Source organism: Pyxicephalus adspersus, chromosome 6 (genome assembly GCF_032062135.1).
Source record: "Pyxicephalus adspersus chromosome 6, UCB_Pads_2.0, whole genome shotgun sequence".
In the NCBI taxonomy this organism is placed as follows: Eukaryota; Metazoa; Chordata; class Amphibia; order Anura; family Pyxicephalidae; genus Pyxicephalus; species Pyxicephalus adspersus.
Window position 1 is genome coordinate 15,875,983 of NC_092863.1, and position 21,976 is coordinate 15,897,958.

General features: G+C 36.9%; 2 protein-coding genes across 2 annotated transcripts; both read right to left on the reverse strand.

Annotated features, from left to right (window-relative positions):
- Positions 1–257: 257 nt before the first annotated feature.
- On the reverse strand, positions 258–10,600 carry LOC140332402 (NXPE family member 1-like). The gene is made up of 9 exons (XM_072413672.1): positions 10,580–10,600; positions 7,357–7,385; positions 5,572–5,633; positions 5,065–5,099; positions 4,071–4,199; positions 2,909–3,624; positions 2,196–2,257; positions 1,362–1,580; positions 258–900 (listed from the first exon to the last, which is right to left on the reverse strand). Exons 1-9 carry the CDS (start codon positions 10,598–10,600, stop codon positions 365–367), a joined length of 1,809 nt encoding a protein of 602 aa, XP_072269773.1. The 3' UTR covers positions 258–364.
- A 1,032-nt stretch (positions 10,601–11,632) lies between these two features.
- ERCC6L (ERCC excision repair 6 like, spindle assembly checkpoint helicase) lies at positions 11,633–20,520 on the reverse strand. The gene is made up of 3 exons (XM_072414756.1): positions 20,360–20,520; positions 14,759–17,312; positions 11,633–13,653 (listed from the first exon to the last, which is right to left on the reverse strand). The coding sequence occupies exons 1-3, from the start codon at positions 20,449–20,451 to the stop codon at positions 12,367–12,369; spliced, it is 3,933 nt and encodes a 1,310-aa protein (XP_072270857.1). The 5' UTR covers positions 20,452–20,520; the 3' UTR covers positions 11,633–12,366.
- Between the last annotated feature and the right edge of the window lie 1,456 nt (positions 20,521–21,976).

Consider the following 21,976-nt stretch of genomic DNA (forward strand, 5'->3'; position numbering starts at 1 on the left):
TATATATATATATATATATATATATATATATATATATATATTTCAATTGAGAAGCTAATCTTAAAAAGTTGGGTGGTGGATAGTGCATTGAAATGAAACTTCCTTTCATTGGGTTTGTTTAGGAGAAAGTGGAAGGATAATATAAAGATAGTCTCACAAAAACATAATTTACTAGGTTGTCATATGGCTTTATTTATTTCTAAGTCACTTCTAAGTCACTCACTCTAAGTCAGAGTGAGATCATTTACAAGTCATTACTCGCATGGCTCTAGTTTAATCTTTTAATCATTTTTAAATATTTTTAGTTTTGTGGATGGTGTGGCCAACACAATTATTTATTCAGAAAACTGTACAGCTGTATTCACTAACAAAGATAAGACAAAAATATGTTTATCTGATTCTTAAGAATGGTTTCGGATGGATGAACATTGAATGATCCAAAAGCTGTAGTCATGTCCCAAACATCAATCATTCCAACGTTAAGCCCGCTGAAGATATCCTTCACTAGGAGATACTGTATATACCCATGAAAGTCACTAAAACGTTCCACGTCCAAATTTATTTCCCTGGTGTTTTCAGACTTGATGATGATCTTCGTATCTGGGCTTCGTAAAAACATGTTCTCTATGGCCTTACGAACTTTAAGAAGTCTTCTGATGAAAACAGAAATAGGAAAGGCTCGAAAATGTTGTCCTAATGTGATGACAATAATCGTATCTGAATTTCCACCAATTTGGTTAATTTGGTGAGCGGCATCTGCATAGTCCCTGGCGTTAAAGAAGCTCAAAGTTATAAAAGGGTGCCCATGTTTCTTCCACTGTACATAGATGTTGTTGGTTTGATCTATGGCTAAGTAGGTCTTGTGCCAACCACTTCCATGGAGGTCAAAGAACTTTAAATCTTTAAAAAGATAAGGTTAGATATATTTATTAAATACATATCATAACACAACATACACTGGATAGTAACAATCAATCCAAAAACAATATATTAGGTATAGACTACCCACAGCATTAATTTCACCTCCATTTAGTCTTTCTGTTCTTGTAGCTTTCTCTAAACTATAAAAATGCCACAATGCTTTGTGAATGGACAGTGGAACCATGTTTATAAACAACTGTTTATAAAACAGGGAATTGACCATTGCCTGAAACTTTCAGTGGGAATCTTCAAGGTCCGTGTGTTTCAATGGCAGTAATTGATTCCCATGAGGGAATGTTTGAGAGAATGTCTGAATCACTGTTGTATAAACGGAGCCCATGGTAAGTTAGAATGTAGAGTAGGAAAAATCTCACTCCTTCAAAGCATGGTCTAAACTTTCTTCACTAAAGTAATATACACAAAGTTTATTTGGTACTCACCTTTTAGGTGTGCAGGGAGGTATTCTATCCACTGGCGTAATGTTGAATCTCCCATCAGATATATGATTCTACCATTTAGGCAAGTGGTGATATTGGCCAAGGGTTCATATGAAGACACATTACATGGGAGGGAATACCATAAATCATGCAAAAAATACCCACTTGGGAAAGGGAGAGACATACCAGTTTGGCACTTTGGTTTAACATCTATGGACATATCTGGAAAACAAGTAAAAAATGAAAATATAGTAAGTTTACATTTTGTTCATTTAAATTTTTTTAAAAACCATTTAGGCTAATTTACTAAAGAACCTGAAGCTCTCTGTAATGATAAAAAGATAGCACCTGTGTAAGGTTTATTGCTGTCTGTGTTCCTGCTGGGGATGTATAAATGGATACAAAAAGGAATGGAAGGGAAAAAGTCCTCAAGAATGTACAAAAAACTGTAAATCTGAAGTACAGGTCAACTGGTTTGCCACCACCCTTGACTGCCATGCTTTTTTGCTGCTGAAAGGGCCCAGGTACAGAATCTTGACATGTGCTGGGTTCTGATTAAAAAAAAAAAAAAAAACTTTTGATGACCCTTTTTATCACTTTTTAGATTATTTTGGTTTTTAACTCAAGTAAGATGACATCTGTTTGTCCAATGTTCCCTGATAACAAAAACCTAAGAAAGGTTGCAATGAGTTCTTACTTTAAATTAATAAAAAAAACGAATTGCGTTGGCCAGAGTTTCATAAATTCTCAATTATAAATAGTAAACGTTACAAGCAAAGAGAATTAGATTCCCAATATAAAGGTAATTAGCAAAGAATAACTAAGATTAAAACTTACTTTCACATTTTACAACATCAACTTGGTTAATGGTATGGGGGATTTCAACACCGATGTTGGACCTTTAAATTAAAAATAATGTATTGTATTGTGTTTGCATAACAAAATGGCATCTTAATAAAGAAAACCAATAGATGATATATGCCAAATGCTGTTGCAATTGGATTAAAAATGTATTACATTGGTACTCTTACCACTACTATTACACAAGCATTTCATACAGCATAATTCCTTCTGCCACTTTTATTGCAATGTAGGTCTTTGTTAAGTCAATATAGATTTGTAAATCAAGTCAATGAAACTTTTGTTCTCGCCATGACTATTGGGCAGAGCAGGGTACTATCAGCTAGACAATTTTTTTTCCCTAGAAATTAATTAATTTATTTCTTTATAGTAAAAACAAAAAATACTATATATCAGTAAAAAAAAAACTTGAAAAAACAAAACTCATACAGATAAATGTTCACTAGAGGAAGCTGGACAGTTAGGGATTTTAGAAGCACATCCATGTTGTTTTGGGGTTTTTTTTATTGGCTAAAAAAATGCTGACTTGAAAAAATAAAACAAAACTGTATAAAATAACAAAGGTAATTGAAAAGGCAAATCAGTATCTAGAAATGATAATGGATGAAAAGTTCTTAGGATTTAGGAAATTTGATTGCTCCAAGCAAGAAGGGGAAATCTATAGAAGACAATATATAGTAGATGTTTACCTTGTAAAAAGCATTTTCTCTTTATCAGAAAGATAAGCATGAGGGGTGTTTTCACTTTTCATTGATATTAAAGCCTCACAAGGAACACCAGGTAGCTTCATACAAAAGAAGAACTCTCCATATTCATTATCCCCATAATCACATTTTTCTCCATAGGCGTCCAACTGAAATCCACATTCCGTATGAACTTCATGGTCTTTATTGAGAAATTTACCTATATATTTAACATTTTTGTATCCCTGGTTCCTTGCTCTCCATAAAGCAGAGACTGCCTCGCTTGGATGCATTAAGAGTATGGATATTTGCACCTGTCCTTCCCAAAACAATGTAAAGTAGACATTATATGTTCCATTGTTGAAGTCTTCCAATCTCCCGGAGGCTGAAGCTCCTAGATTTGGTGAAAAGATTCGGGCTCGTAAGAAGTCTCCTCCATAGGTCTTCTTTTCACCCAAATAATTAAACATCTGAACTTTAACAATTAACGTGTCTCCAAGGCAGTGCTTGGGTTTATAATTTATTATTGTGGCTGTGCTGTTGGCACCACTACTTGTTTTAGTTAGATTACTTAAACCCACATTTGGAATTTTTCTGTTTATATAGTCTAATTTGGACATCACTTGTTGTTCTAGGTCATCGGGCTTGACTGCTGTTGTAGATTTTGTATGTCGAGCAGTTGTAGGAGGCTGAGACTGGAGAAACTGAACATTTGACAGATGCTAAAAAATATGGTAAAAAGGCACAAAAAAGAAAAAAGTATCAGACCATAATCTACAAAAATATAAAAAGAAAAGCTTACTTAATATGCCTAAGATTGAAATTAATATTCATCTACATAACCGATAGAAATGACTAAACGTCTAAAAAGTTTGATCAGTTGCTGTTTAACTAAATTTTCTCAAAACTGGGGAACCTTTGACAGAAAATTTTGAAATTACCATTGGCAGTCTCGTTAAGGTCAATGGAAATCCAAACCAGGCTATAAAAATTGTAATAAAGAGAAGCAAATTATGCAAATTTGAGCGGAACTGTTTGGGAAACCCATGGCAAGGGTTCTTAGAAAAAATCAAAAGTTTTCCCAGAAGCCTTTTTAAGATCTAGACTTTCACGAATAAAAAAAAAAAATTAGGTAGACTTTAAAGTTTAAACATGGGAATAACTCTACCCCTAGTGGGTCCTTGTTTGTTTCTCTAGCTTGTTGGTAATTGGACCAAAACAATGTCCTGTCCTCATTCAGTCCTATGGATGACACATGCTGTACGGAAAGTTTGGAGGTCACCAAAAGTAAGACTTTCTGTAATATAAAAACATAGAAAAGGTTAAAAAATACTTTATCTGCAGATGTCAGACTTAGTAGATGAATAAGCTCTAAGGCTATGTACACGTGTCACTTGATTTTCTGGCTGTTGGGCTCGTCTCAGACAAGAATCTGGCGTGTACAGAAGCCGTCCAACCTCGTTCATGGATCCATCTTGGCGGATCTATAAATGACAGAAGATGAACGACCACAATGGAAGGGAAGGGAGGAGAGCGCAGTGGGGTGGCCGCTCTTCCCTCCCCTCGCCATAGAACAAAATGGCGCTCATTTATTCATCTTCTAGTTGTTTGTTGCTTTAAAGGATCATGAAAGATTGTTTCTAACTACAATAATCGAGCGTGTTTACATTTACTAAGTTAGACAACTAGGAATCCACATCTAAATACTAATTCAGTGACAAGATCAACTAGGTTTGTCTAGATAAGGCCACCATGTGTCACCTCAAAGGTTTCCTAAACAAGCATGAAGAAATTGGTCTCTGGACTCATCATAGTATCAATCATCTTAAGAATCAAAGGGAATATTAAAATTTCTAATAAAACCTGAACTATCAAGTGCAGAAAGAACATTATTCCCCTAAAAAAAAAAATACATTATGAGGTACATACAGATACCAAATATTCTGTACCAACCATACACAGCCACTTACAGACCAGCAAAACACTTGTATGGACACCACAAAAATCAATCACATGATGTTTCAGTTCCCTGCGATCAGGACTGCACACTGTTTTAGTCATTTTTACTGTAAATCTTTAATGAAAAACACATCACAGCTCAATATGTGAATTACATGTTGATGTCATTATTTTTGAAGCTCTATCTGTTAAAAATAAAATACCTGGACTAGTTTGTGATTAATAGTGAAGATAAATCCTGTGATACAAAAAAATAGAATGGTCCATATGATTTGATGTGATTTTTTGTACATTCCCCTGGCCCTAGAAAAGAAACAAATACATTTAAATAATAATTATAATGAGAACAATAACCTTATCCTACTATATCTTGTGTTGTTTTAACTATGTAGTGTAATGCATATGTTCTACCTTCACAAATGTCATAATGGTGATTCTGCCTCCAGACTCAAGCTTAGTTTTTCCTTTAGCATTTCTTCTATATTTCACACAATAGCATATACACTTCACCTTCTCCCCATTACACATATCACCAATGAGATGGTTCCTTTTGTTTGCAGTACTATTCGTCCTATTAATGTACTGCTGGTTTCCACAATGTTGCACTCCTCCTGCACGCTCTATTTAGCAATATAGCATTCTACACCAGCGTGTTTGTCTTCTCCTGCTCACAAATACACACAGTTACACAATACTGACCAAAAACTCACTTTCTGTTCCCAATTTGTATTTGGGGAACACAGAAGAGGCATAATATGCTGTTTTAGCCCCACTACCGAAACCAAAAATTTGGCTGCAACTCCTGAATTTTTCAATACTCTTCACACTCTTCTGCACACACTCTGCCATCATGCTCTTCGAACTACTTACCTGTACGTACTACCTTCCAACATACCTCTCATGTACTGCCCTCTCTTATACAATCCATACCACTATACTACACATACTACTCTTTGTCACATTCTTCATACTCTTATTTTGCACATACTGCTACCTGTCATACCCTTCACACCTGTCTCCTGCACTCATTACAATTCCTTTATCCCCACCATCAAAACCACATATTTGGTGCATTGTGATATCCTCCTTCATACTATCCACACTCTTCCCCTGCATACCCTTTAAACTGCTCTCCTGTAAATTCTGCCCCCTTTTATACTCTCCAAATTACTCTTCTTCACACGCTGCTCCTTGTCCTACCCTCCACACTCATTTCCTGCCCCTTGGGTTCAGCTCAGCAACAAACCTATAACCAGGATAGCACTTTTGGATGTATTGAACCTTTAAACTTTACCACTTTCTGATGCCAATTAACTAATTTAATAGCTTTATTAGTGTCAGACACTAAAATTATGCCTTTAATTTAAAAAAAAAAAAAAGTCTGACCCTAGGCGTTTAAATAGCAGGTCTGTTTAACTGAGTAAATAGTCCTAGTTCAAGTATTTCTGTTCACACAGATGAAAAGACATAATTCTTCTACATGACAAGCTCTAAAAAGAGGGAATATATTTACACAGATCAATATCTCAGACATGTCAATGTTTCCTTTGCTCTTACCCATGCTTCGGGGATAATTGTTGTCGTGTATGAACGATGTGAACCATAGAAGATCATATTTTCACATGCATCGACAGTTGCAAGCAGGCATAACCAAAGCAAACACATGCAGAATGAAGTTAGACAGAGCTTACATTACATGCAATGTACTATGGGGCCCATTTAAAAAGCAACAACTCCAGAATTGGGATTTGACAGTGAAAGAACAACTAAACACAAATTAAGTTATCCTCCTCTTATGATTTCATTGTTTTTGTAAGTCATACATATAATTGGCTGCTATTCCATCTAACTGAGTGTGACTGCACTGGGAATTGCAATAGGCACCCTAAATCCCTATGCAAGCTATGCTTTAAAATATATTTAATGTGTTGTTACATTGTTTCCTTTTTTTAGAACATTATATATTTATGTTGACAATAATAATAATAATGTCAATAATAGAAGTAAGGCATAAAATACAAGTATAATGCAATATGAATGACAGAACTATGAGAAAAGAACAGGAATGTTGGAGTTGGTATGATGGAGTAGGAAGACTGTTGGTGCAAATGTACCTTTTGATCCACAATCTTTGGGTGATCTCCATTACAGTTATTCAATATGATTGTAAGACAAAACAGGACCAAAACATACAAAGCATTGTGCCCACCCTCTCATTACACCACCACCACCCATATCTGTTACTTGCTCAGGTGTTCGATACCACGTTATATTGTTTTAATAAACCCAAAGATGCACTCATCTGTCTGGATTTCAGGATTAAACATTTAAACCTTCAGCAAATTAATATTTTCATAGCATGGAGAATCCTCTTGAAATGACTAGCCAAAATACAAAGCAAGTACCCTTCAAAGTGTGTGTTAATATGACAAACAGTCTTTAGAGAATTACAAGCACACAATGACAGCACACACAATATATTTTTGCTTGACTGCTAAAGAAAATGTAATGCAAAATTTATCAGCTGTCATGTAATTCTGAAAAGTGTTTTTAGGAAAATTACATTCTTTCCTACAATAGTTTTTATGTATATTTGTACACTTGATGTTCTTTCCACTTTAATCTTCACATAAACAGGGGAGTTCATAAAAAAGTGGAGTACTTATCTATTCTTGCTGGATATATATATATATATATATATAAACAACACATACAAAAAATTGTAATTTTACATTTGAACACACAAATTTATAACATTCAACTAATATATTCAACTGTAGGGAACATGCAAATATATTGTACAAAATAGTTTGATTCACTAAAATCCCCACTGAGTATTATTAATGTAATATAATCGCCGCATAAAAGCAAATTTCCAAGCAGTGCTATATTGTTTATCCAGGGCCTGGTGTCTGATATGTGGCCCATCTGCTACTAAATGTATGATCGATGGTACCTAACAATTAGAGGTTTTCATGCTGTTTTACAGTAGGAAAAAAGACAAAAAAAAAAATAACAAATTATGTAAAGAGAAAACACAAATACATAAGCAGAAACACAAAAAAAAACTAAAAATCACCCTAAATTCTTTAAGCTTTTGGTTCCAATCCATATCAAAGTAATGCTAACATTTCAAGTTTGGTGAATTAAAGAACTTATACATAAGCAGACACCAACAATCTGAATTTAAAAAAAGCATGTAAAATACAGCAGTTATGAAAAACGAGCAATAAATCATACCAACCAATCATTTTAATTTTCACCAATTAGGAGATGATGATTGTAAGGTGGTTGCTATAAGTTTCAGCTCTTTAGTTTATCAAGCCCCTACGTGCGACTTACATGAGATATCTTGAAGGAGGTGATCTGAACAGTGTTGAACTCTTGTGTCACGCTGGCTGCACAGCTTGTACATTTGTATTGGAAAGGAGGCGCAACACAATCACTGATGTGTACAACATAACCATGTCCAACATTTCTGCATTATACAACTGTAACCTAATTGAAGAATAAGATACCATGTGAAGCTGAGACATGATATATTTTAACCAATTAGCCATTTGGCAACTTTAAATTGCGTTTACTTACATTTGAACCTTTTTTTAAACTTTGCTTAGTGGTTTAAGCGTACCACCACGGACGTACCACCTCTCCTTGGGTTTCTGGGTGGTTTGGCATGACTCCATTTAGAACCCCTAGTTCAGCCTTTCTCAACATGGGGGAACCCTTGAAAGAACCTCTGCGATAATTACTTCATTCCTTGCTCACAATATATTAGTGTGGTGGTCAGTAGTAGGACCTGTGAGGTCCAAAGTACTCATGGTTTAAGGAACCCAGAACAACCCTAGTTGAGAAACACTGCTCTGGCCCATTTGGTGTTTTATTGGTATATTATTATTTTGTTGGTGGTTTATGCCTTGGTTTTCTCACTTCATATGATATTGGCCCTTGTTAAATTTCTATTTATTTATGTATTCCATTATTTTATTTTGTTATTCCATGTATTCCACCTTTAATCACCAGTTTGTAATACCAGTTTTCGCCCCTGTGCTATTTCGTGTTTGTTGTTTATATCAACAATTACCAATCTGAAGAAAACAAAAGTAATAAAAGAATTGTATTAATTTATCTTATTTCATTTTGAGAGGCATATTTTGACGACTATTACAGTGGCCTGGATGTGTATCGAAAATAAAAGCAACTACTCAAATAAAATAACACTAAGGAAATATAAAGTGATGCAATATTTTTTAAAAATGTGGTATCTTGGTATGAAAAATCGGGTTTAGTATCTGGTTATTATACAAATAGTTTGTAATGTCTAGGTGTATCGTTTTTTTTTTTTATTAGTTTCTTGAAATTAGATGTGTAAATGGAAAGAGGAAAGAAAGAGGTTTGAAGTTTATTACTTTTTAAGTTATTATATATTTTTACATATTCGATCAATACATAATTAGTTCAGATATATACAGTATTTTCCCTGTGTCCTGTTAACACTTCACAGGACAGGGTTTTTTTATACTATACATTATTGCTTCTATCAATATATAGGTTTGAAAATGCCAGCGCATTTCGCCTTGATAGGCTTCCTCAGGGATAGGTTTAGTAACCAAACTTTAGGAACTGTATATACATATAAGAATGCATAGTATAAGTGATAAATAGTATTGACATCAAAATGCATATGCATATATATATATATATATATATATGTGAACCAATTTACAAAATAAATAACTAATAATTGTTCAATTATTGCAAACGTTCTTAATATGTCCTATAGTTTAAATTAAGACAATACCATCATGTTTAATAGGGAGTTGAAAAGGACTATATATAACATTTAGCTCTTGTTAACATCAACGAATAGAAAGATAGACAGTCCAATGGGTACATTTCAAATACAAAAATACTTAGTTTAAAGATAAATAACCTTATAATTGACAGTATGAGGCAGAAATATTTAGGTTACCTACGTACTAGTCACTGGAATTATAACCCAGAATAGCCAAAATGAAGATAAGATTACATGGGTAGATTTTGGTAGGATCACAGCTATGGATGTTGCTGTCTCAGGGATGTACATGATTTAATCATGTACATCCCTGAGACAGCTTATAGATATTACATACGGTCGTATATGCACAATAAGCTTTATCAAGGATGTACATGATTTAGGCCATTAGACTATCTTTCTATACGTTGATGCCTGCATCCACTACTTACAGCCAAACTATGTTATATATAGTCCTTTTCAACTCCCTATTAAACATGATGGTATTGTCTTCATTTAAAGTATAGGATATATTTAGAACGTTTGCAATAACTGAACAATTATTAGTTATTTATTTTTTAAATTAGTTCACACACACACATATATATATATATATATATATATATATATATATATATATATATATATATATATATATGTGCAAATAATTTTTGATGGTATTACTATATATCACTTATACTATGCATTCGTATATGTATATAAAGACCGTAAAGTACGCTTACTAACCCTAACCCTGAGGAAGCCTATCGAAGCGAAACACGTCAATTTATGCAACATGATGCGATCATTTCCGAACCTATATATTGATAGAAGCAATAATGTAAAGTATGAAAAACACATCCTGTGAAGTGTTAAAAGGACAGAGGGAAAATACTGTATATATCTGTACTATAATGATGTATTGATTGAATATGTAAAAATACATAATTAACAGCCAATACCATCACTATAAATTTTGTAAAGCTCTGCATATGTCAGCACTATATAAAAAATACAGTGTAATACTAACTATACATTGATGGTATTGCAAAAACATCAGAAAAGTGAGTGAGTGATAATTTCCTGTGCATGATCTTGGTGATTATTGAGAATTTTTACCCTTGGATAATTGGTGGCTATGTTATATGTTTACCCACAAAGCGATGTGATGACCCCACCAGCTTAAGAACCCTAGGGGTTCACTATTCTTGGGAAAAAGACTACATATTTGGAAAACAAATTATTGAAGTCGGACCAAGACAATTATACATCTGTTTCACATGGGAGATCCGTGTGGGTGTGTGATGAGTCGAGACTTATTTATACTATAAAAGACGTTGCAGTTGTTTGCATATTTCAGACCTTGGTGCACTGCTGTTTACTCCTATTATCTTAGATGGTATAAGGAAATTTATATATACTCCCACTATAAATGCCCCCTCCCACATCTACAGCATGAGTATTTATTTTTTTTGTTGTCTATGATTTCATTTCTCAGTACTCAAAGGTTTTTGGTCCATTCCGCTTGCCCATTGTGAATTTTTAAAAGTGAAAATTCTGCTTCAACCTTTTATAAATAGATGTGTATGTGTGTTTATTGTGATAAATATCATGACCAGTAAAATAGTGGATGTTCATCCCCTCTGAAAAACAAATAACACTTGTGCCTCAGGTATGTTACTTCAAACCATTACATCCCCCTCCCCCTATACTACATGCATCATAGTGATCAAATTATGTAATCAGTGGTTTAAAAGATTTTCACCCCGCTCTTTTAATGGTGACAATGGTTAGGGCATGTTTCTGACCAAGAATAATTGTATGTAATTGGAATAGGTATATATCTTCTGGCATTCAGCTAAACATATCAAGCTGAATGTCAAACTACTACCAGCAATATCATAATCTGAATAATCGAAAAATAAATGATTAAGGGTTGACAATACACAGAGATGTGTTAAATAGCTCTGAAAGAAAGGGAACCTTACAAACCAGGCTTTACTTGAATGTATTTGTTTTATTCTATTTACAAAAACAGTCATAAGACTTACTTTCAATAATGCAAAATAGTGCATCAGATAACGGCACAAAGTTATTTAATAAAGAAATAGTTTAAAGCCATTGAAGAAGAATTGTATATACTGAGGAGCATTCATCACAAGCAACTGTGATCCATCAATCCATCTACAGTGTTCTCCCCAGATCCTTTTAGCCAGGTGAAAGCGGGGTCTTGGTTAAACACTACATCTAGTACTGGTCATTATGAACAAATGAGACCAGGAGATGCTGAGCAGCACTGGAAATACAAAAGTAGGTGTAAAAATGAACTGATCACCTACATCATGAAGTTCTAGTGACAAAGCAAAGGCCACTAATGACAAGTCCTCATAACACATCAGTGGCATGAGTTCATGGGCAAGACTACTCTATGACAAGTGATCTGTGGAGCAAGACTGAACGTGCACATTCCTATGATAAGTGCTCGCTTCCAATGGTTTTAAATGGCATATTTTTGTAAAATATTTTATAGCCAGATCTGGTGCACTTAGTTACGGTTTCCTTGTTTATACTGGACATTGATACAAGCTACAAAGATCTGAGCTTTTGTTTTTGCCATTGCACTTGGCCTCTGCATTCAGAAAAATAGTTTAGTTTCATTTTGTATTGGCAGTTGTAATGTGAGCGTGTTTATCCATTTTTAGAATCTTCTGGCCATATTTAATTGGGTATTTTAGGACAGTTGTCTGTACAAATTCAGAGTAATCATCATTACTTCAGGGTCCCCCGATTTAATGTCAAGTGCTTTCAAAAAGCAGTCCAGCGCTTCTTTCACATTGCCACTATCTTTAAGTGCTTTACCACGTTGTACCAAAGAGGCGTAACTTTCTTCACCACTTTGAGACTTTGTTTGAATCATTGCAGGATCCTGAGACAGGCAGTCAACTTGTTCTTCGCTAAGGAGCTCCACCTCACCAGTGGACTCATCCTTAGATTCATCTTCAGTTGAAGAGGTTTTTACAACAAAGCTATCGGATTCATAATCCTCGCCCGATGTCAGTACGCTCTCCTCTTCAGGTAGCGTCTCTCCTGCAGGTTCTTCTTCTGTACATTCAATCTCTTCTTCTTTAGCCTCCTCAGCTTCATCATTAAAAATTTCATCCTTATCCTCATTACTGCTTTCATCATTTGCATCAACGATACTTTCCTCTATGTCTGTTGCTTCCTCTACAGCCACATGAACAAGAGACCTCCTGGAAGCAATAGATCTGCGTCTCATGGGACTATTGCAGTCAGAGAACAGTTTACTAGACATAGATTTTTCTAACTTAGGTGTTGAAGCACTTAGCCCTTTGGCTGAAGGACTACTGAAAGGTGAATAAACCCTCTCATTTTCATCGGCAAGGAACACAGAGGTTTCTGCTTCACTTTCTGAGCAGATCCTTCTTGCAGCTTTGCGACATCCAGTGAGAAATATCTCCTCCTCATCCTCAGTGTTGTCATCATCAGTAACTGTGCCATTTAGCTGAACCTCCCCATTGTGCGAGTTTGTGCTATTCATGTCATGTTTAGAATTCTGCCCAATACCAGGACTATCCCCAAGTCTAGGCATTGAATTAGCCATTGCTTCACTTACAATTTTTATTTCACTTTTTTCCATTTCATCATCTGCAGATTGAACCAAGTTGTTGGATTCCTGACTCATATTTTCTGCAGAATCATACAACACAAGTTTGAAGCCATTCTCCTGCGCTTCCGAGGTCTCCATAACACTTCCCATCTGACCCACGGAATCACCATTTTCATCAGTTTCTGAAGCATTGTTTAGCACTAGATTGAAATCACAATATAACTGTGACTTTGATAGTAGCAAGCTGGGTTCCTCCATTAGACTCATGTTTCCATGTTCTGTACAAGGGTTAGCGACAGGAGATACCGACTGAGAGGATTTTCCCTCTGTAGAAAGTTTTGAAGAAGCTTCTTCTATAACATGTCTGTTTGACACATCACTATCTGCATCCTGCAAGCCAAAAAAATAAATATTAATTAGTGAAATAAATGCTTTCATGTCAGCTGTTACTTTCAGAACATCCAATTTATAGGATTGTAGGATCTGTGTAACTAAAACAATGCAAAACAGCATGCAATATGAACCCCTCTGCAATGTGTTAATTCACACTAACTTTTGCAGACAGACTATCAAATCAATTCTGTAAGAACATTTTTAATTCAAGCAAAACTAAGTGAATTTTAAACCCACCGACATGTAAAAGGGTAAACCTATATAAAGTAGTATGCAGTAATGTAGAATTATGTATATAGCATTTAGCTTCCCTGAAATTTCTTCAGTCCTTCAACTGAAAAATACACAAAATCAAGTATCTTCAGTTTGTTGACAGACTTTTTAAGGTGATCATATACTTCTTTGTACAGTTTTAAAAATGAAATCGTGCCCAGGATCACATACAGAAGCTACTGCTTTTCTGGACCCCTTCTTACTTATGGGACATCCTCAATGTATCGTAATGGCAAACACATGACAAAAAATACATTCTGCCTGCTTGTCAAATGCGAAAAGCACAAAGGTTTTTTAGAAATCATCTCACATCTCTGGTCGGCATGGTAAAGCTGGAAACCACTGACTATCCTAAAACCCAAAAGCATAGAATGGCACAGAGGCAGCTTTCCTTTTAAAGGGGACCTATACTGATGTGCGCTGCCATTGGTGAACCCATTGTAAAAATGCCAACTGCCTGGGTGTGAAGCTAAAGATTTGGTGTCAGTGGATGCAGTCACACACCTGAAACATGTATGCAGACTGCATTCACAATTACTGAACTGTTGACCTGCATATGGATTCTGGGTACGAGATTCAGAAGGGATTATGGATATTATAGAACCCGATCAGTTTACATAATCCATCAATATAGAACATTTAAAAGGCAGCATATTTGTAATCTCTATTAATCTCCCTTAAAGTGGTAAAAAAAAACAGGTACAGCCCACATGCGCCATTTGCCCATTATGCTTTCCCCCCCTTTTTTCACGCTTCATTAATTTAAAACTATAAAGTCATGAAAGAATGTCTCCTAAGCCATTTCCCTTATAAGAATGGTATTACTTACCTGTGAATGCAAATCACTTTGATGCAAACCAGAGGTCATGTAGTCCTTTTCTTGAACACTTATATCATCTGGTGGTGCACATTTCAAAGGAGCTGGAGGCAGATTTTCTTCGGAATCTTCAATTATCAAGCTTGCCATCATACAGTCTACATCATTTGTTTCTTTGTTTTTTAACAAAGCAGGTGATGAGTTTTCTTCACTACAGTCATCACTTACTATATTAACCTCTTGTTCATTTACGTGGTCTGCCAGTTCTCTTTGGAATGGAGCAGGGGGATTAATTTCTGTAGCTCCACTAGAGTCTTCAATGATTAAGCTGTCCATATGGGAGCTGATCCCAGCAATTTCTTGCTCTGTCAGATCCACAATACCAGGAGGGGAAGTTACCGGTTTTGAATTAGGAAGACTTCTTTGTTTGGGCTTTTCGGGGGGAGCTACCTGTCTCAGCCAGGCTCCTTCAGTTCCACTTCTTATCTGTTCCATTAGCTGCTCGTTCCTCTGAGATTCCATTTGTACAAGTTCATGAGCTTTCTGCACTCTCTCATTTATGTAATGTACTTCATGCTCATTTTCACATTCATCATCCTCTTGGCATGACGTCTCATGTGCATAAATGAGGTCATGATCAGAAATGCCAAAAATGGGCAACGTATGCAGGTAAGCTATGTGTTCATCCAGATTGGTGTCCGTCTTCCTTTGGGAGGAGTGCATATTCTGGAGCTGGATCTGGGTGGTAGACGTACGAGTATCTTCTAAAGAGAACAGCTCCTTTAACTCTTGCTTTGAAAAATAGCGGAAAGGATTCTTTTTGTCACCCGTCGTTTGCCTGATTAAAGAATCTTTAAAGATCTGCCGTCTGTATATTTTTTCTTCCACCGTGCCACATGTTATGAGCCTGTAAATGACTACATTAGCTTGCTGTCCTATTCGATAAGCTCTATCGACAGCTTGAGCATCAGTAGCCGGATTCCAGCTGGGGTCAAAAATCACAACTCTGTCTGCTGAGGTCAAAGTTAATCCAACACCGCCAACCTGAGTGGTTAACAACAGTACAGAATAATTTCTATTACTCTGAAACAGACTTATTCTCTTCTCTCTGTCTAAAAGGGAAACAGTACCATCAATGCGCATAATCTTAAATCCTTTGTTTGTCAAAATACGATCGACCATGTCAAGCATTTTTCTTGACTGGGAAAAAACAAGAGTTCTGTGACCTTCTTCTCTAAGTTTGTGAAGAAGCGCAATAAGCAGAATAAGTTTTCCAGACTCTTCAATTAGAGCTTCATCAGAAAGATGATCAAACTTGGTGACTGCCTCTGGTTCCTCTTCAGACATCTCATCTCCTTCTAGTCCAAGCTGCATACATGCTCTTGCAGACAAAAGTCTGGGATGATCGCACAATTTTTTTAGAATATTCAACTCTGCCAGAGGCGACCTTGTAGTCATCAGCAATTCCTTAATTTGATCCAGGGATATAAACTTTCTGTACACATCTTCCTGAATAGATGATAAATACACCCATATTATTAAGTCATTTTTTCGGGTAAGAGAAGGCATTGCAGGTGCTTTGATATCTGACTGAGAGACAGAGTGCTGGTTCAAAGCTTTTTTGTTCTGTACATCGCTTTTTGTTCGTCTCAAGAAGTACGGGCGTATAATGTTCATAAGGTTTTCAGAAATTTTTAGTCCAAGAGCTTTTTCACCTGCAGTTGCATCTCTTTCTCTAGCTCTAGTAATTGGATTTTCATACTCCATTTTGAATGTTTTTGCAGTCCCAAGCAATGTACCTTGACAAGCAAAGTCATACAAAGCCCACATTTCTCTTAAATTGTTTTGAACTGGTGTGCCGGTGAGAAGAACACGATTTTTGGCAGGCACTGCAGCACATGACTTTGCGGTCTTTGTTGAAGTGGTCTTAATTTTGTGAGCCTCATCTAAAATTATGTAATCCCACACAAACTCTCTTCCATTGTAGGTAGACAGCTGTTGCCAGTTATTAATCAGCATTTGGTATGTGGTAATGAGAACACCACCTTTTCTCTGGATTTTTTCAAGGTTTCTGGTCCGTTCTTTCTTACTCACACCATGGAATTCAGTGACCCTCATACCAGGCGTCCACTTTTCAAACTCCTTTACCCAGTTGCTGATTAGTGTAGTTGGCATAATCAGAAGTATGAATTTCGCCAATTCGCTATCAAACATCCCAGAAAGAAAAGCAATAACCTGAATAGTCTTTCCAAGGCCCATGTCATCAGCCAAAATACCTCCTTTTCTTCCATCCCTATACAGACTGTATAAAAATGCTACGCCTTCTTTCTGGTGTTCAAACAGTTTACCGTATAGCTCCTTATAAAGCATGAAACCACTGCCCAGCACGTCCACAAACTCATCATCTTGTTCGTTTTGAAGATCAAGCTGCTGAAGAGCCTCTTCAAGCTTTGCTATTCGACTTTTTAGTTTTTCATTGGGATGTATGCGGTCTGCCTTTTGAAAATATTCTATTGACTTCACAAGGTTACCGGTCTTCGCTTCCTCCTTGGCCTTTCTTACATATCTGAAAAAAAAAAAAAAACCTCATTTACAAAAACATATCTATGTAGCAAACAATATCAGTAAATAACATTGCAACTAGCCGAATCCCAGTTACAACTACCAATTCCACATCATAAACTATTGTTTATTAATCTGGATTACAACAAGACTATTCCTGTACACTGGAAGTTTGCAAGTTATAGAGACAGATTTAAGTAAAGTTTAGGTGGTGCACACAGGACAATCCTGTTTTCTTCGGCTATGTCATCACTGTTAGAATATCTTTTTTCTTTTTTCAGCTAAAAGTAAATCAGACAGCTTTAACAGGTAGAAGTTATAAAGTATATTCTTCATAAAGTACAGTCATAAAGTTCATAAAATTCATCTTAATTTAGACGTCAGAAAAAGGTAGCCCCCCCCCACACACACACACACACACCTCTGGGGCCCTGGCATATACTCCCCATGAACCTCAGTCACTGGGGGTCTATTTACACATGTTCCAAAGCATTTGCGTTGTCAGCTACCATGCATAATGTTAAGGACAGGGCTGTGGAGTTGCAGTTGGTTCATTTTTCTCCACTTCACAGCCCTGGTTAAGACAGTTCATTTATATTCAATACCGTTATTTTGAGGAAAATATTAAAACATTAAAAAAAGCATTGCTTTATGGTGCAATGCAATGCATTCTGAAGGTGTGTTGGGATGTAATTAAGAATGAATAGCAGAACACAACGCATAGTATGCCCATCACTGTGAATCTGTGTGAACACGTCATCACGCAGAGCACATACAGGCTACCCTGTTTCCCCGATTATAAGGCACTGTCTTATATTTTTTGAAATGCCAAAATATGCGTGCTGCAGCCAGCATCAAGGGGACACACACAGGATAGGATCTCAGAGCATGTCTTATTCACGGGTGAGTGTCTTATTTTAATTATTTTTTCAAAAATGGGGGGAGGCTTATTTATTGGGGATGTCTTAAAATCGGGGAAACACGGTAGTTTATATCTGTAATGTGCAGCACTGCACACATCACGTCATTTATCAAGCTGCACTAGTGCACTGCTCTGCCATTCATTCTGAGTGCCATTTATATCTATCAACACCTTGCTGATAGACACTTCATGCACTGCATCACAAAGTAGCCTAAAGGTAAACAAAAAAAGGTAATCTCCCCTACCACACTGCATATCTATGTGTTCAGAGATGAGAGCTGGGATCGACCCAATAGGAAGTGACCACTGCAGGAGTCAACAGGTACCATTGTAACACCAGAACAAACAAAAAAATGGCCATAAGTGTTACACATTACTTCACCTGCAAACCTGTTTACTGAAGTAAATATGATGGACTTTCAGTTTCCAAGCCTTTGCTTCCCTGTAGTGATCAAGTCAAAACCATGGGTCTCGTGTAATGCTATTGCATATCAAGCTTCACAAACCGTGGTCTGCTTGCTTCCTGAGTGTGATGACAGCTTTTCTCATTACTACTTTGGAAATCACGGACCACAGAGGTCACAGGAAAAACTCCAACTCTCTCCCAACCTGTCTTCTACAAACATTTTTAATAAAAGTGTGCCTGCAAAGATGACCAGGAATACTTACCTTGTGCAATTAATTGCAAGTGTACTGAAGAGAAACCAGCCTAAGTTTATTTTTTGGAAATTGGCCATTTGCCAATGTGTTGGTTTCCAGAACCTGTATTTGTGTACATTCAGATGTCTTTTACATCGCCACGTGCTGTAGTGACATACAGGCTGGTGGAACTACAGACACTCAAAAGCAGTAGTTTCTGCATGATCTTCAGCAGTGATTAGGAGTACAGTAAGCACAAAAGATGAGCAATACCGTCCATCTTTCCATGGGCAGACTTATTGTAAAGTTGTATTTTAGTGGCAAAGTAACTTTATAGCGGACCTATCACAACATTTTTACCATTATATAAAAGGGTGGCTATCCCTTTTACATAATGTAAAATTGTTATTACAATTTTTATTATATAAGGGATAGTCACTCATTTATATAACAGCGAAATTGTGGCAAGAGAAATGTTCTTAATCAATAATAAATAGAACATTGATTGATAAGCAGCAGTGAGATGATACCTGCTAGCAAATGAGAGCATTCTCCCTGCAGAAACACAGGTATGCTGGTTGTCAAGGTAAACGTTGGGGAGCGCTACCATTGACTTGCAGTTATTACGGAGAGATCCCTACTATTCCTAGATATTACTTGACAGGTGCATGATGGCAACTAGGTAATTGATCAATATCAAGGCAATAATCATTTCGAATCAGTCAGGCACCTAGTGACTGGTGTATGCCCACCATAAAGTGAGTGAAACTAAGGTTTAACTTTGAGGTTTGCATGACCAGGGAGATCATTCCTGCAGAAAGGATCAGGCTATGTCCCTTCTGCTATGATGCACCCTACCTTCCTGACTGTCCCAGGTTTCTGGCAAAAATCTGAGCTGTGCATGTACAGCATGAGCCTTGGGTCCCTGGCGTACCTGGAATAACGTATGATCAGTTCATCTGAAAATCACCAAGTCTGAAAGGGAAGATGGCGGCACCCTGCTCTGAATTGGGCACAGCCAGGTTCTGCTTTAGGCAGCATGTGGTACTCTGAATGGTTATGTCATCTCATGATAAGTGGACAGATGCTTTCCATACATATCCTGTCCCCGGTCATTCCATCACCACCCCCTGGCATTCTTCTAGGAGATGATGGGTTGTAACAGAAACCCACCAGGCAATGCCTTTCCCCTCTTCCCCCTATAGGACAATGATCAGGCCTGGCAATGGGCACACACCAGATGCCCCATCCCTGGGTGATAGGGGGTCACGTGCTCCTCATACCCAGAGCTGGCAAGTTCTATTGGTAAATTGGCACAACAAGCATGCCACCTATAAAGAAGACCTGTCCCTTTACTATGGGTGCACATGAATGCTTTATAACTACTGAACCAAACAAACGTCTTCCAAATCATTGCTAGACGGCAATGTATTGTATAGGCCAGCGTGCGTTACGTCTGCTGCCTTATAACATGTGAAGCCCGCACTTACCGCTCGTATTTCTCTGCTTTCTTTGGGTCCGCCCGAGAGGCAGAATCACTGCCGTCACCGGAACTCCGGTATTCCCCGCTCGCCCACTCCATGATAACCGGCTCGGTCTTACACTGCCCGCCACACTTCAAATCCGGCTCCCACAATACACTGCACGGGGGCGGAGCTAGAACGAGTACGTTCGTTCGACGAGTGCGCGCACGGTGCGTGTACGTTCCCGTCTCTCCTAATGCACACTGCGCATGTGTATGTTCTCACTGTGGTACTGAGTGTCTTGTCACGTGACATAGACTAACATGAGCATCCCTTTCATATTTCACAGACATGAAGAGCCACATTTTCTGAGTTTTGTACACAGCTATGTTATAATTAAGAACAATAGATACACGTCTTCAGGAACAGCATTCATGTAATATATAAAACACAATACATGTTTGCTTCTATTGTTTTCCTCTTTCTTGGTTGGTGTGTCCACACTAGTAAAATGGCTGAAGTTGCCCGTCATTAACAACAAATATAGATTTTAATATATATATATATATAATATACTGCACCCAGTGCTTGTGTGTGATAGGAACGTGCAGGCAGGCGTGGTGAAAGCATAGCGAGATCGGGCAACTTGAAGGGGGCATTGGGGATAACATTAGTTCCTGATCTCCACTTTAAATATACAACTGTCTTCTTTTAAAATGTCTTTGTTTGAAATAACAGACCAGGGTTATAAATTCCCCCCTTATTTAATATTTCTTGATCTGACAACCAACATCCTTCCAGACCCTCTAGTTTACAACACACATTGTCTCCAGGTGTCAAAAAACTCAGATAAGGCTAGCTGAGTGGCCCTGATTGAACTCTGAGATGTATTCTGAAACATATTTATTCATCATCCTTATATTTCCAATATACCATTCTGTGTAAAGTAGTAGTTGGCTGATTTGTAGCCGGATCATTATGCTGAGCATTTTGGGGATTGTGCATAGTAATTAATTTTTGGGAAATCTTTCTTTATTAATATTTGCATAAAACGTAAATATCAGTCATATTTTTTTTGTTCAGTATGTGAATAGTTATACAACAAACCTATATACACTTAATGTCAGAATAGTTAAACTTGTTTATGTATGCCGTATCCTGTGCTATCATTTGTTATGACAAGGTATGCGAAAGATGCATCTCTAAACGCAGCAGTAGGAGACCACACCTGGTGCCACTCCTGTCGGCTAACAAAAGACACCTGAAGATCTAACGTGATCTAACTGAAAGGAATATATTTTGCTGAGTTTTGAATTTAAGTTGTTTTTGTGTTTTTGCTATATTTTGCAGTTAAGAGTTGTGTCGAAACTAGTTCTATCCTCCTTATCAGTAGGTCAATATTTGCTCCATCCTTACCTTGAAGCTTCTTACCTTGAAACATCTTGCGCAGCGAAGTTGTTAATTAAGTTTCTTGTTACTGACTAACTACTAAGTGTCTTCCACCTGGTTGTCTGACTATATAAACTGTGATGTGAAAATAAAGATTTGAGACAGGATATAACTATATATGCTTAAGTTGCGTGTTGTGTTAATCACTGCTCCCAGCGCGTTGAAAACCGAGGTCACGATAGAGAGGGAAATATT